At 43.7% G+C, this 13,266-nt stretch overlaps 1 protein-coding gene across 1 annotated transcript in view; it reads right to left on the bottom strand.

Annotated features, from left to right (window-relative positions):
- The window catches only part of MAP2K5 (mitogen-activated protein kinase kinase 5), a 166,073-nt gene that overhangs the window by 37,146 nt on the left and 115,661 nt on the right, over window positions 1-13,266 (bottom strand). The window contains exon 16 of the mRNA XM_077263250.1: window positions 11,303-11,374. Coding sequence (XP_077119365.1) covers window positions 11,303-11,374 — 72 coding nt within the window. The remainder of the gene's footprint in view (window positions 1-11,302; window positions 11,375-13,266) is intronic.

The following is a 13,266-nucleotide window of genomic DNA, read 5'->3' on the forward strand; positions in this document are numbered from 1 at the left end:
TTCCAAGACATTTCAGTAGTGAGTGAAGATACATTTGTTTAAGGATTGTTTAATAAAACTGAATTTATTATTTATTTATTACACTGACTATTTAGTAAAGCTGAATTTTTCAAAGCTTTGTACATGAATATTTAGTAATTAATTGGGTCTACCATCTGACGTCTCTATGTACCAATCAAGCATCAGAAATCATGCATTTTACTGCATCGAGCAAACAAGAACAAAGTGAAATATGGGAAAAGTTGCTAATGATTTCACAGTTCCTGTAAACACGCAGAGTCTTCTTAATTATTAGTTCTCACAAGACGTAATGGCGAAAGTATTAGGAAGGAGGGTCGGCAGAGAGCGTGGCATACATAACATTCAGACACAGCCTGCAGACATTGCAGGGCATAAAATGTGCTTCAGATTTAATGAAGCCTTTATGGCTTCTTAATTCTGCCTGTGTGTATCAGGGAGGGTCATCCAGACAGGAGGGGTAGATTATTACTGGGCACAAAGAGCAGGGGGGAGAAAGTGATGTGCTCAGGAACTGCAGAGGATTTTCTTAATTAACTACTGACTTAAAGGCTGGAAGCTGAACAATCACAGAGCACAATGGTAGATTGCAATCACTTACGAGGTGAGCGGGTTCATCGCAAACACATCAGCGCACTATCCTGACTATACCCAAGCTCTCCCACACACTTCTTGGGATGTCAGGATGCCACCATGTTTATATGGATCGCCCATTTCTTGGGGAGAAAGGGTTAATCGCGCTCCTTGCAGGGCAGGTAACTCATAAGGGGGGCTCTCATGGAGCTGCAACAGTTCACTGAGTGAGCGATTACAGGGGCAGCCGCAGAGTAACTGTGAATGAGGCCGAGAGAGCAAGTGAAGGAATTACAAATGAATGTAATCTGATGTGTACAGGCTGCAAATGCACAGTGTGTCTGGGGGGTTAGGAACAAAGCCTGAGCGGAGAGGGGGGCAAGGAAGCTCCATGTTTAATGTATAACACTATTAGCTGGCAGCGAGCAGAGGCTCTGACCCCTGTGGAGGGGCACCAGAGCCAGCAACACAGAGTGATGGAGGACACGGCGGCCTGACCTGCAGCAGGACACGGGGTGCCACTAGTGACAGAGCGTGGGGGCACTGCAGGTCAGGACACCATGTAGGACACAGAGCAGGTGAACGGGGAATGACAGATCATAGGATACTGGAAGAAAATTGACAGAATTAAAGCTGATCTATAACCTGATCTCCCCATACAAACATGCTTATTCTATCAGATAAGGATGGTGTACTTACTTTAAAAAAAAAAAAAGTCAAATTGGCAGATATTAAGATGATTATTTTGGGAGTACGGCTATAGAATGGTATAGTACAACTCCTGAGTCCAATAATGCTCATTAAGACTGACGGACAGCTTCAGCTTGTACTGAGCAGTGCGAGATCTCAGCAAGGAGGAGGGACACTGAGAAGCTGTCAATAAGGAAAGGTCAGCAGACGCCAAATTTAAACTTTGATAAAGGATTATGCAAAATAATAAAAGATTTTCAAAGTAAATACGGTGCCCTAATCAGGTTTAAGGAAGGTATTTAATAATGTGTGCAGCTTGTACTGTGAAATTTAGTGCTAGATCCACTTTAAGCTTGATGAGGATTGAGGCAGACAAGTATAACAACTCACTAAAGAAAACAATATACACGCCATTATATGTAGTAGAGCCATAATGTTAAAACTACCGACAACAGATTCTCTCATAACAATGGTACCTGTCAAGGGGTGCGATCTGTTTGGCAGCAAGTGAACAATTCTTGAATCTGATGTTTTGGAAGTAGGAAAAATTGCCATGTAAAAGGAGGATTCAAGTGACTGACAAAAGACAACTTGCTCACTAAGTCAAAGTATCTCCAATATGGTAGATCTTGTGGGGCTTACATAGTACATAGGGGCTAGTGCCAACCCAAAGCGGTCCAATAATGGACAAGCAGTCATCCAGTGACAAGGTGGGCACCCAGGCTCACTGGCTTTAGAAAAAAGGCTAGTCCATTCGGTCTGAACCCTCATAAGAGCTACTGTAATGCAATGTGCTGAAAGAGTTAATGCTGCACAGAATGGGTGGTGAGTGCCCCCAGCACGTGATCTGCAGCACTCAGAGTCCTGTCCACCAATACAATAAGTGCTAACTGTTCACGGTTTTTTTTCTTTTTCTTTTTTATATAACAACTTTAATACCCTACCCCTAACAAAGACTCAAAAGTGATATGAACAGGACCTTCATTAGTGAAACCATGAAAAAAGTGTAGGGTGATGTAACATAATGAGCCCATCATATACGTCATGGATCTGGTAGAAAAATAAAACCACGCCTTAGGGCTGCCGTCACACTAGCAGGATTTGGTCAGTTTTTTACCTCAGTATCTGTAAGCCAAAGCCAGGAGTGGGTGATAAATGCAGAAGTGATGCATATGTTTCTATTATACTTTTCCTCTGATTGTTCCACTCCTGGTTTTGGCTTATAAATACTGACGTAAAATACTGACCAAATCCTGCTAGTGTGACGGCAGAAAAGTCTCATTTCTTGCATAGGTTTTCAGAAGCCTTATACTAGTTTTCTCTAGACCTAATATCAATACTTCTGGCTGCATCTTTTGAATAACCTTATTAAACTGGGGAATCCTTTCTCTGTTATGCGAGGGTGGCGCGCACCATACCAAGTGTGATCTCTGCGCATCCAGAGCGTACAGTCCTTGTTTAAAAGCCTTGCTCCCCTCTGCCCACCCTGCTGGACTGGCTCCCATTCACACTGTAGCCCAACGTGGCGGCTATAATTGCCTTATTTATCTTGTGGCTCGCGCCCTAGCTGTGTGTGCATTGGCTGCCTGAGTTTGATGCATGGACGTCCCAGTCGGGCCTGAGCGAACCTTCGCTTACACTTTACAGACGTCCTGCAGTCCCCCCCACTATGTCCCTGCGCAACCGCTGGATAAATCATCTCTGAGTTTTACTCCAGCAAAGTTTGTTTGCGGCTGGAGCGCCAGCTTCTGAGTCGCTGGAGCACAGGGCCAGAACATGCACTAATTACGGAGGTTCTGGTCAGTGAGTGATGGATAGCCCTCCTCAAGGCAGCCACAGTGTTCTCAGCACCGGCGACAGAGGAGGAGGGGGAATATTCTGCAGGCAACTATTAATTCACAGCCAGAGGTGCTGCCAGTTAATTGTGCACCTAAATTGCCCCCAAAATCAACACCTAGTGAGGTCAGCGTGTGTCGCCGAGCCCCCTGGCCCCTGAGTGGCTGGCTGCACTTTGCTTAGTATTGTGCATCACAAGGAGAACATGCAATCGTCTTATTCACTGCCATTTACTTTAATTAAGATTTAATCGGCCTAATTTACCAAACACTTGGCTGATTAAATACAAAACGACAGAAACCAGTGATTCTTCACTAATCAAATATTTACTGGGTAAGAAGCAAGCAGAACCTGGTCATGGAAATGAGAACATAAAGGGATCTGTCACCAGGTTCTACTACCCCATCCGAGAGCAGCATGATGTAGGGGCAGAGAGCCTCATTACAGTGGTGCGTTACTTACTGGGCTCATTGCTGTTTTGATAAAATCAGTTTTATCTGCCAGTTCTCTGAATGCTGAGCTCTGTATAACCCCGTCCACACCACTGATTTGCAGCTGTCTGCCTATGCACAGTGTACACAGAAAACTGCCAATTAGTGGTGGGAGCCGGGGATAGAGGTCATGAACATCGAGGATTACATGGCAGCAGGTTTACTAGACCTCAGGTACATTGGGGGGGATTCAGCCGGCTCTCTCCTTTTCAAGGGAATCAGTTGTTAAAATTGCCACCGGTTCCCCGAAACAGCAAGAAGCAGTGCCCCGATCCGGGACTGAATACCAGGGGCCCGCAGGTTTCAGCTGACTGTGTATCCTGGCACTTACATTCAGTTGTGATGTAATGCGGTGCAGAAAGCCACAGACTTCCATTACTGCAATATCTAAAATGGTGGTCGGCCTACAGCTGACATCACCTACATACGCTGCCAGCCCGTTCCGCACAACGTCTGCAGCAAGAAGAGGATGCCATGGGCGAGCGTAGAGGTAAGAAGGATCTTGTTTTTATTTGTGTGAGTTACAGAGGGACCCAGGACGGGCAACATATGGGCCGAGATGGGTGGCATGTGGGACCAGAATGGCGGCCTTTGGCGGATTAGGGCGGGGGACACTACAGGGAAGGGGCCAAGATAGCAGACATTATTACATGAAGAGACCCAAAATGGGGATATTAAACAAAGGGCCTGGGAGGAGGAGCATTATTACAGGAAGGGGCCCAGGATGGAGGACACTACAGAAAGGGCCCAGGATGGATGATATTGTTACAGTAAGGAGCCAGGATGGGCTATATTACTGTATGAGGGCAGAATGAGGAACAAAGATTATTAGTTTATGGTGGCAAGTGGGGCATGTAATTACTGCATGGGTCAAGTAGGGCGCATCACTACTGCTGTGATATATTTTACTTTTGAGCATACTGTTTTCCATGGCGGGAACAAAAGGAAGGTCCTGTTACTGTGCAGACAAATATCAAATGAAAGTCAATTGTTTACCGCACACTCTTGGGAATAATTGATGCAATCAGTTTTATTACACTGATCCATCCAAACAAAACTTGAACCAATCTTACAAATGGTAACAAGATGCGACAATCTCAAATCTCTGACGTTTCGACCCTCCCGGGTCTTACTCATTGTGTCGCTGAAAGAAAAGATGATGCATAAGCACAAAAAAAATATAAAAAATAAATTACACAGTTGTATGGTTTCAGCCCTTGGTCTCCATAGAACACTGGGGACCATCAATTACCCTACAATAATAGACACAAATATGTATATACTATGTAATTTATTTTTTATATTTTTTTGAACTTATGTATCATCTTTTCTTTCAGCGACACAATGAGTAAGACCCGGGAGGGTCGAAACGTCAGAGATTTGAGATCTTGTTACCATTTGTAAGATTGGTTCAATTTTTGTTTGGTTGGATCATTGTAAAAAAAATATTTGCATCAATTATTCCCAAGAGTGTGCGGTGAACCATTGACTTTCGTTATATTGGGGCTTCCAAGCCCATTACACCAACACCTCAGTGCACAGTGAGTGCACACTATTGTTATATTTCTCAGACAAATATCAAAGACTGACCGTCACTTCCAAAAAGAAAAATGTGTGAACTTGTGCAAGCTGAGAGAACCACTTCCATATGGTGCCTCTCCTGGGCTTATAGCCTACAATTATATGGGCAGGTAGGATCAAGCTGTGATTGAAACGGACATAGGCTGTTCGGTGGAGTGCGCAGTCAGACACGCAGGTGTAAACAGTCAGGCTTTCTGTTTGGAAGTGATGGTAAGTCTTTGATATTTGTATACACATGCTTCCTGACTGAGCACTCCACCCGTCAGCCTCTGCCAGTTTCAATCACAGCTTGATCCTACTTACCCATATAACTGTAGGCTATCAGTCCAGGAGAGGCAACATATTAGGTTAGGGTCCCAGAAAAGATGGTCGCCTTGTTGATGGCTGTTGGGCACACATGAATTGGCCAATTTATGTGCCAAGTATCTTCAATTTACTTTTTTTCTAGAGCAACAATGCAATTCCAATTTTATATATTCCATGTTTCCATACTATAGCATCACAAAGTGCAATTTTAATTTGTCTGCTACTGTGCAGGGTGGAACTACATCACTTTTTTTTCTTCATCTGGCGCAGTAAAGAAGTCGGGGAAAAAAGTCGGGAAATCTGTACTAGAAGCGATCGGTTATAGATGACTGATTGTGACTTTCTGCAGAATACAGTCCTGACAGGAAGAAGTGATAGTGGTCTGCACTGGATGAAGAAAAAAGGCTTGGATGAAAGACTTCAAGTACAAACGTCACTGGAAAGTCACTATTACCTGTACATGCACATTTTACACTATATACCGTAGAGAGCTCCTGTGTATAAAGTTAACTGTGATCACTGTATTACCCGTACACTGACTATATACCATATACAGCGGTCCTGTGAAAATTGTCACTTGTGATCCTTGTACACTATATAGGAAAAACGCAATAAGGAAACCTGGCACTTCCAAGAGAAGTTAAAACTTGGTTATCTTTATTGCAACTTCATTAAAATGTTAAATGCATTGAGCCCTTAGAATCTCTGACATGTTTCCGGCATTATTTCATTCCCTTAAGGGCTCATACTCCCTTGCGAGAAACTCGGATGAGACTCACATGTTAATACTCGGTGCTGCTGCCGGCACTCAGATCAGAGTGTGCGGCCGCATAGGAATACATTCAGCAGCACGCTCCGCTCCTGAGTGCTGGGTGAAGTGCCAGGTATTAACATGCGAGACTCATCCGAGTTTCTCACAAGTGAGTATGAGCCCTAATGGTAGAGATGTTCTGTCTCTGTAACCTATCTAAAACCAATGCGGACCAATCATTTATATACCGCACAAAAAGGAACGCAATATCAATAGTTTTATGAATTGTGACACTGGTCATATACTCTATTGTATCAAGTGCACTAGTTGTAACATGAAGTATAAAGGGTGTCCCATAAGAAAATTGTATAGTGTCACCAGTTATCACTGTATTACAAGTACACATACACTATATACAGAGCTGCAGTGAACAATGTCACTGGTGATCACTATATTACCTGGAAACTATTCACTATATACAGAGCTCCTGTGTATAATGTCACTGGTGGTCACTATATTACCTGTATACTATACACTATATACAGAACTCCTATGTATGTCACTGGTGATCACTATATTACAAGTACAATATACATTGTATACAGAGCTCCTGTGTATAATGTCACTGGTGATCATTGAATTACAAGTACACTATATGGTGGTGGGGGCGGTTGATTCTTTAACATAATTTTTTTTTTTTTTTTGGGGGGGGGAATTTTCTAAATGCCTAATTGTATGCTATTTGGTATAAACTGTAATTGTTATTTTTGTTGAATAAAAAATCATCTGATTTAAAAAAAACAACCAAACAAGTGCACTCTACATTGTATACAGAGCTCCTGTGTATATTGTCACTTGTAATCACTATTACTTGTACACTATATACAGAGCTCCTGTGTATAATGTCACCAGTGGTAATATTTATGTTATTATTGTGATTTTTATTAATGATTAATATTAATGATCACTAGTGTTTGGCCACAATGTGGTGGTAGTATGTGGCCTGGTCATGGTGTGGCGGTATTTGTCCTTGTATGTATTATCATTTTGTGCCTATTTTGTGGTAATAGGTGATCTGGTCATGGTTTGGCAGTATTTATCCTTTGTATGCGGTATTATACAGTCACTATTTCGTGGTAATATGTGGTCCAGTCATGGTGTGGCGGCATTTATCCCTTGTATGTAGTATTCGGTCACTATGGGGTGGTAATAGGTGTGTCTGGTCATGGTGTGGTGGCATTTCGTGCATATTTGGCCTGTGGCTGCTGAGGCCAGAGATTAGGCGCAGCAGACAGCTGAGTTGACAGATGGACAGGAGGTCATCCTTTCCAATTTGAGCAGGTTCCTTTAGTATTAATTTGAAAAACTAGTAGAAAACCCTTTAATACTATTCACCACACTAAGAAGTAGCTGACAGTGACTGGAACAACGTGTACTGGATAGATGTCAATGAGACTGTACATGAAGGTATAGGTAGAGTAAGAAGAGTACTTTTAATTTGCTTGTTTCCAAACTGGGAACCGGTTGTTAAGAATTTGAATCCCACCCCTGCTCTAGTGATAATCTACTGCTGATAAAACTGTGATTTTATTGAAACTACGGCAAATAGTCCAGTAAGTGAAACCGATCTGGAATCAGGGTGTCTGCCCCTACAACATGCTGCTCTCAGTCTCAACTTAGGTGGCAAATACCTAATGACAGATTTTCTTTAAGGTTATGGTCACATTGCATTTTACTCTCGGATCAATGTGGCTTGGTCATAAGCCCTGGAAAAAGGATTTGGGCGTATGCACTTTTAGGCGGGATCCAAGATGTGGTTGACAGCATATTGGATCCCGCCTCAAACACGCGGATACTGCTAAAAATGATGTTCGACAGAACACACAGTGACTCTGTGTCCTTACAATCAATGGACCAGTCAGTGCATACGGTACATCCCGAATCCTGTTTTCCAAAGCTTCCAATGGAGCCACTAACGTAAGGTTAAAAGCAATCTGAACACAGTCTTAGGGGCCTAAACACATTAGACATGTCTGTTAGATGAACGCTTGATCACTTCACAGCTATCTCTCCTAAGTTGCCCAAACACATGACTGCTCACCTCGAGCCTTATCTGGCAGGGACATATCTTGTCTAAAGAACAAAGACATCAAGACACCATTATTTGGGATCATACTCATATAATGGTGATCATCAGCACTCAGTAATGGTTACATTGTACAGAAATCGCTATGTGTATGGCCACAGAGTGCCGGCCCACGCCACTCCTGTACAGCGTCACTATAACATTACTCTATGGTTGACTAGGTACAGTATAAATGTACATCATATTTTCTAGACCTCAGATGCAACAAGAGATCGCAGGCAGAACCAGGAACTATACCAGTGACACTAGGGAGCATAGCCCAAATTTATTGCTAAAAAAAACAATTGGGGAGAATTCAATATTCTACGTTAGGTCTAAGAAGCAGCCATACTGGGAAATAGATATAACAAACAAACAGCAGAAAAAATAGCCCTTAATGGGACGTTGTGTAATTTAGAGCCATTCCCGGATTCATACTGCTCCCACTACTGAGTCTTAATTTAGAGGAGATGCTCTTTAAGACTCATTTGTATAATTATCAATCATTTGGATTACAAACTTGTTTGGACGAACCGCTTGTCCTCATTTATCTCGTCTTGTAAATGTTATGCTTGTACAACTGATGTGATTACTCTGAACATTTATTCCTGGTCTGATGGATTGCATTCACCTCCGGTAAGTGCGCAGGAATGCAGCAGGTAATTGGTTAAATAACAAATCCCTAAAACAACGATGATATTGAAAGTGCAGCAGATACGGGTGCTAGGATCTGATGCCACTCAGACTATAAAGGAATTGCTATTCAAGCTACACTCATCGCTGGCTACTAGGGTACAGAGGTTGTATCCTCATAGATCACTCATTAGGGAGAGGATTCTGCTCATACTTTCTTCCCGTTTCATGACAGTGACGTCATCCTATACACATGCATCATCCCCATACAGTGCAGAATGATCATATTCCCCCCATACACAGGAACGCTAGGCTCGTTGTCTTATCTGCCCACCTAACAAAAGGATCAAGTGATTAAAACTCAATAGGCTGAACCCTTATCTGTCCTGACATCATGTGTCAGAGGACGGTAGGGAGGTCCCCATGTATATTTCATGGTTGTCCCAAACTGTGACAATTGACACTTTTAACGAATATGTATGTGGGCCTTAAAGGGAATCTATCACCAAGGTTTTGTGACCCCATCTGAGACCCTGATGCCAGCGATGTGTCACTTACTTGGTTGTTTTCTGTCACTTTCATAAAACACAGGTTTCTCTGCTGCAGATCTAGCAGTTCTCTTAATGCTGAGCTCTGTATAACCCCGCCCACACCACTGATTGGCAGTTTTCTGAGTACGACACTGTGCATAGTCAGAAAGCTTCCAATCAGTGGTGGGGGCGGGGTTATTCAGAGGTCATGAATATAGAAGACTACTTCGCAGCTGGTTTACTAGACCTCTATTGATAAAATCAGCTTTATGAGCAGGAGATTATCAAAATTACAGCAAACATCCCAGTAAGTGTCAGTGGAATCAAGGTCTCTGTCCCAACATTACACTGCTCTCAGATTAAGTGGAAAAAAAATCTGGTGATGGATTCCTTGGTAATGCAGCAAGAGCTTGTACATGAAATATTCCGACCCAACTTCTAGGAGAGGTTGGATGTAAAATGTGGAGGATCGGACTTCTCAACTCGATGTGGCATTTTCCTATGGACCAGGCATTGTTGTATATAATGTCAGGATTATGCAAAATACCAAGCTATATTAGCTCATTATATGTGTAGAAATACATATCTATATTAGTCCTTATAGATGTTGCTCCCTCATCACAAGGAGGGAGTGATAGGGATTTGGGGCATGCGCCAACCAGCTCCCCACATTGTGCCTTGTATTAGATATGATAGGGGATTTGGGGCATGTACCAACCAGCCCCCCACATTGTGCCTTGTATTAGATATGATAGGGGATTCGGGGCATGTACCAACCAGCCCCCCACATTGTGCCTTGTATTAGATATGATAGGGGATTCGGGGCATGTACCAACCAGCCCCCCACATTGTGCCTTGTATTAGATATGATAGGGGATTCGGGGCATGTACCAACCAGCCCCCCACATTGTGCCTTGTATTAGATATGATAGGGGATTTGGGGCATGCGCCAACCAGCTCCCCACATTGTGCCTTGTATTAGATATGGTAGGGGATTTGGGGCATGCGCCGACCAGCTCCCCACATTGTGCCTTGCATCAGATATGATAGGGGATTTGGGGCATGCGCCAACCAGCTCCCCACATTGTGCCTTGTATTAGATATGGTAGGGGATTCGGGGCATGCACCAACCAGCTCCCCACATTTCTTAATGGGGCATATGCAGAGGGGTTGTCCTCAAGTGACAGCCCTATATGACGGTCACTTTAGTTTACTACCTTTAATGATTCCTCGCTGTGTTACTTGTATCACAGACCAGATGTAGTAACATGGCCGCAGTATGTACAGTGCGCGGTCCTGTGACACCTTGGTCATAAAACCAGAGCCCTCAGTGGTCCATGCAGGGGGTGACTGTGGAGGGGCTGAGGCTTGGATACAGGGACTCACTGTACGACCGAGCCTCATTCCACATAAATTGTATTTTTATTCCTGTGCTTGACTTCTGATTATTTAAAATGCTACCTTTATACTGTGATAATGAAGCGGCCGACTCCCATAGGGAAGCACGCTGTATATAAATGGAGCTATTATTACAACCATCACTGTCAGGGCTCTGGGGATCGGCTTCAAAATATGTGAAATTATGAAATCTATAACCGCACAGAACACTGTCCATTCCCTCCGCAGGACGTGCAGCCCATTTATAAACCCTGCGCTACTCTCATACAGGGTGATAAAATATCAATGTGAACGCACGTTTATCAAGTGTCTGCACTGCACATATATACATTACAGTGTTCACACATATACATGCACATGGTATTCTCACCTCCATAAACGAGATTCCCAAACTCCAAACATCAGAGTGAATTCCATATTGTTCTCCAGCAATGCGCTCAGGCTAGAACGTGGGAAAGAATGAAAATAAAAAACTAAATCATGATCAGGTAAAAAAACTATTTGGCAATTTCATAATGAATACCATATCACAGATGTAAATGAACAGATACCAAAGTTTGATCGTTTTGTCTTTCACGATATTGCCATTTTTCTTTCTCAGTTGCCATTTTTGCCCTGCCACATTGCTTACCTTGTCACCTTTGTAAATGTGCAATTTGCCTGAACATGCTAGCAAAATAACAGAGAGTAAATATAGGTTGTCACAAAACTGATGGGAACAAGGTTAAAGGGGTTGTCCACTACTCTGACAACGCCTTCTGAATCCCTATGGTCCCCCCCAGTAAATCAACATTTATACCACCCATTCCATGGGTGTCAGAACTGATTCTCACAGGGAGAGTGGCCAATCAGAGCTGGCTTCCCTCTCCCATCTTTGGGAAACATCAAGACATCCGGAGGAATTGAAAGCAAACCCTCACTTCCCCCAGATGTCAATTACGTCAAAAGGAGCGGTGAGTGAAACCAGAGACAACTGGCTGCATGGAGAACTAGTGCTGACACCACTGGAGCGGCGCTGACACCAGAGGTTAGTATAAGTGTTATTATTTTACTGGGGAGACAGTTAAGGGTTAAGAAGGGGTTGTCCGAGTAGAGGTCAAACCCTTTAACATTTAAAAAAATAATTGAGAATAAAAATGCTCCCTACCCCTTTATGGTAGGGACTCACGACATAGCTAGCATGTGCCGAGGGGAGGCTTAAAGTCTGCTTTCAGCTGTAATATTAAAAACTGATAATTTCTTGCTCATAGTTAATAACTCCACTGTAGAGATGAACAACTTGTTTGACGCTGTCCTGGTCCGGCGTCCAGTCATGTCCTACACGGCAGCTGGTCTTCACTTTTGTGCTCGGCACCCTCAGCCTGGCATCTCGGGCGCCGCTAGCCAAGTACTAGCACTCATCGTATCAAGACGTTGTGGGGCCTAGTAAGCACCAACACCACCTAGGATGCCGGGTGAAGAACAATGACCGGCTGCCGCGGGAGGACTGGATGTCAGACTCCAGCAGTGAGAATACAATTGCCCAATTCTTCCACACAGCTATGCAGAAGCCGAGAGGCCATTACCGAAACGCAAACAGCTTGCAATGACTTTAGGCTAATACAGCTGAAGATTATGACAACTTTCATGAAGCAGCAACATCTCAGCCACCCCTCTGCAGAGCGCAGACCCTATTGCTCACCTGTCGGACTGTTCTGTCAAGATGTCAGCAGAATACAGGCTGCATTCAGACTAAAAGCTTGGGTTACACAAGGGTCAACAGGTCTACCTAATGGAAACTGATGAGATGACTACAAAATAGCCCAGTCATAGGTTACAGCCACCACATCTACAGTGAGCTGGTCTTGCAGTCATGGCATTGCTGTCCTACACGGGCCCCAGTCACTAGATAACTCACTACCATGGTGGCTGATGTTCTAGGATGTACACAATGCCTTCTGGTGCCTAAGTAATAGTAACATCATTTTTAGCCTTTGAATGTTACTTGGCCAAGGTCTGAGTTCACTCAGAGCCATTTTCTTTGTGTGAAGGTCAGGAGAGTGTAAGAGTTAAGATGGGAGCACTCCCCTGACGGAGATTGGCGCTGTGCTCTTAATGCACCTGGCTGCCTGACACTTCCTCTCGGAGACTCATAACCCAGGGGCCTCCATACAAGAAACCAAACTCAGAAATTAGTGCCAGCTGAGTGTGTTCTGTGCGCTTATCCAGGTCAGCGCTTGGGAGGGGAAGGAACAGTAAATAAGAGTCACAAGGTGGGACCCTAATGTGCGGAATATCCCAGTGCTCCCTCCTGCTGCCTCTCACCTGGGCATTGCAGATACATCTAACTCACAA

Source organism: Ranitomeya variabilis, chromosome 5 (assembly GCF_051348905.1).
Source record: "Ranitomeya variabilis isolate aRanVar5 chromosome 5, aRanVar5.hap1, whole genome shotgun sequence".
NCBI lineage: Eukaryota > Metazoa > Chordata > Amphibia > Anura > Dendrobatidae > Ranitomeya > Ranitomeya variabilis.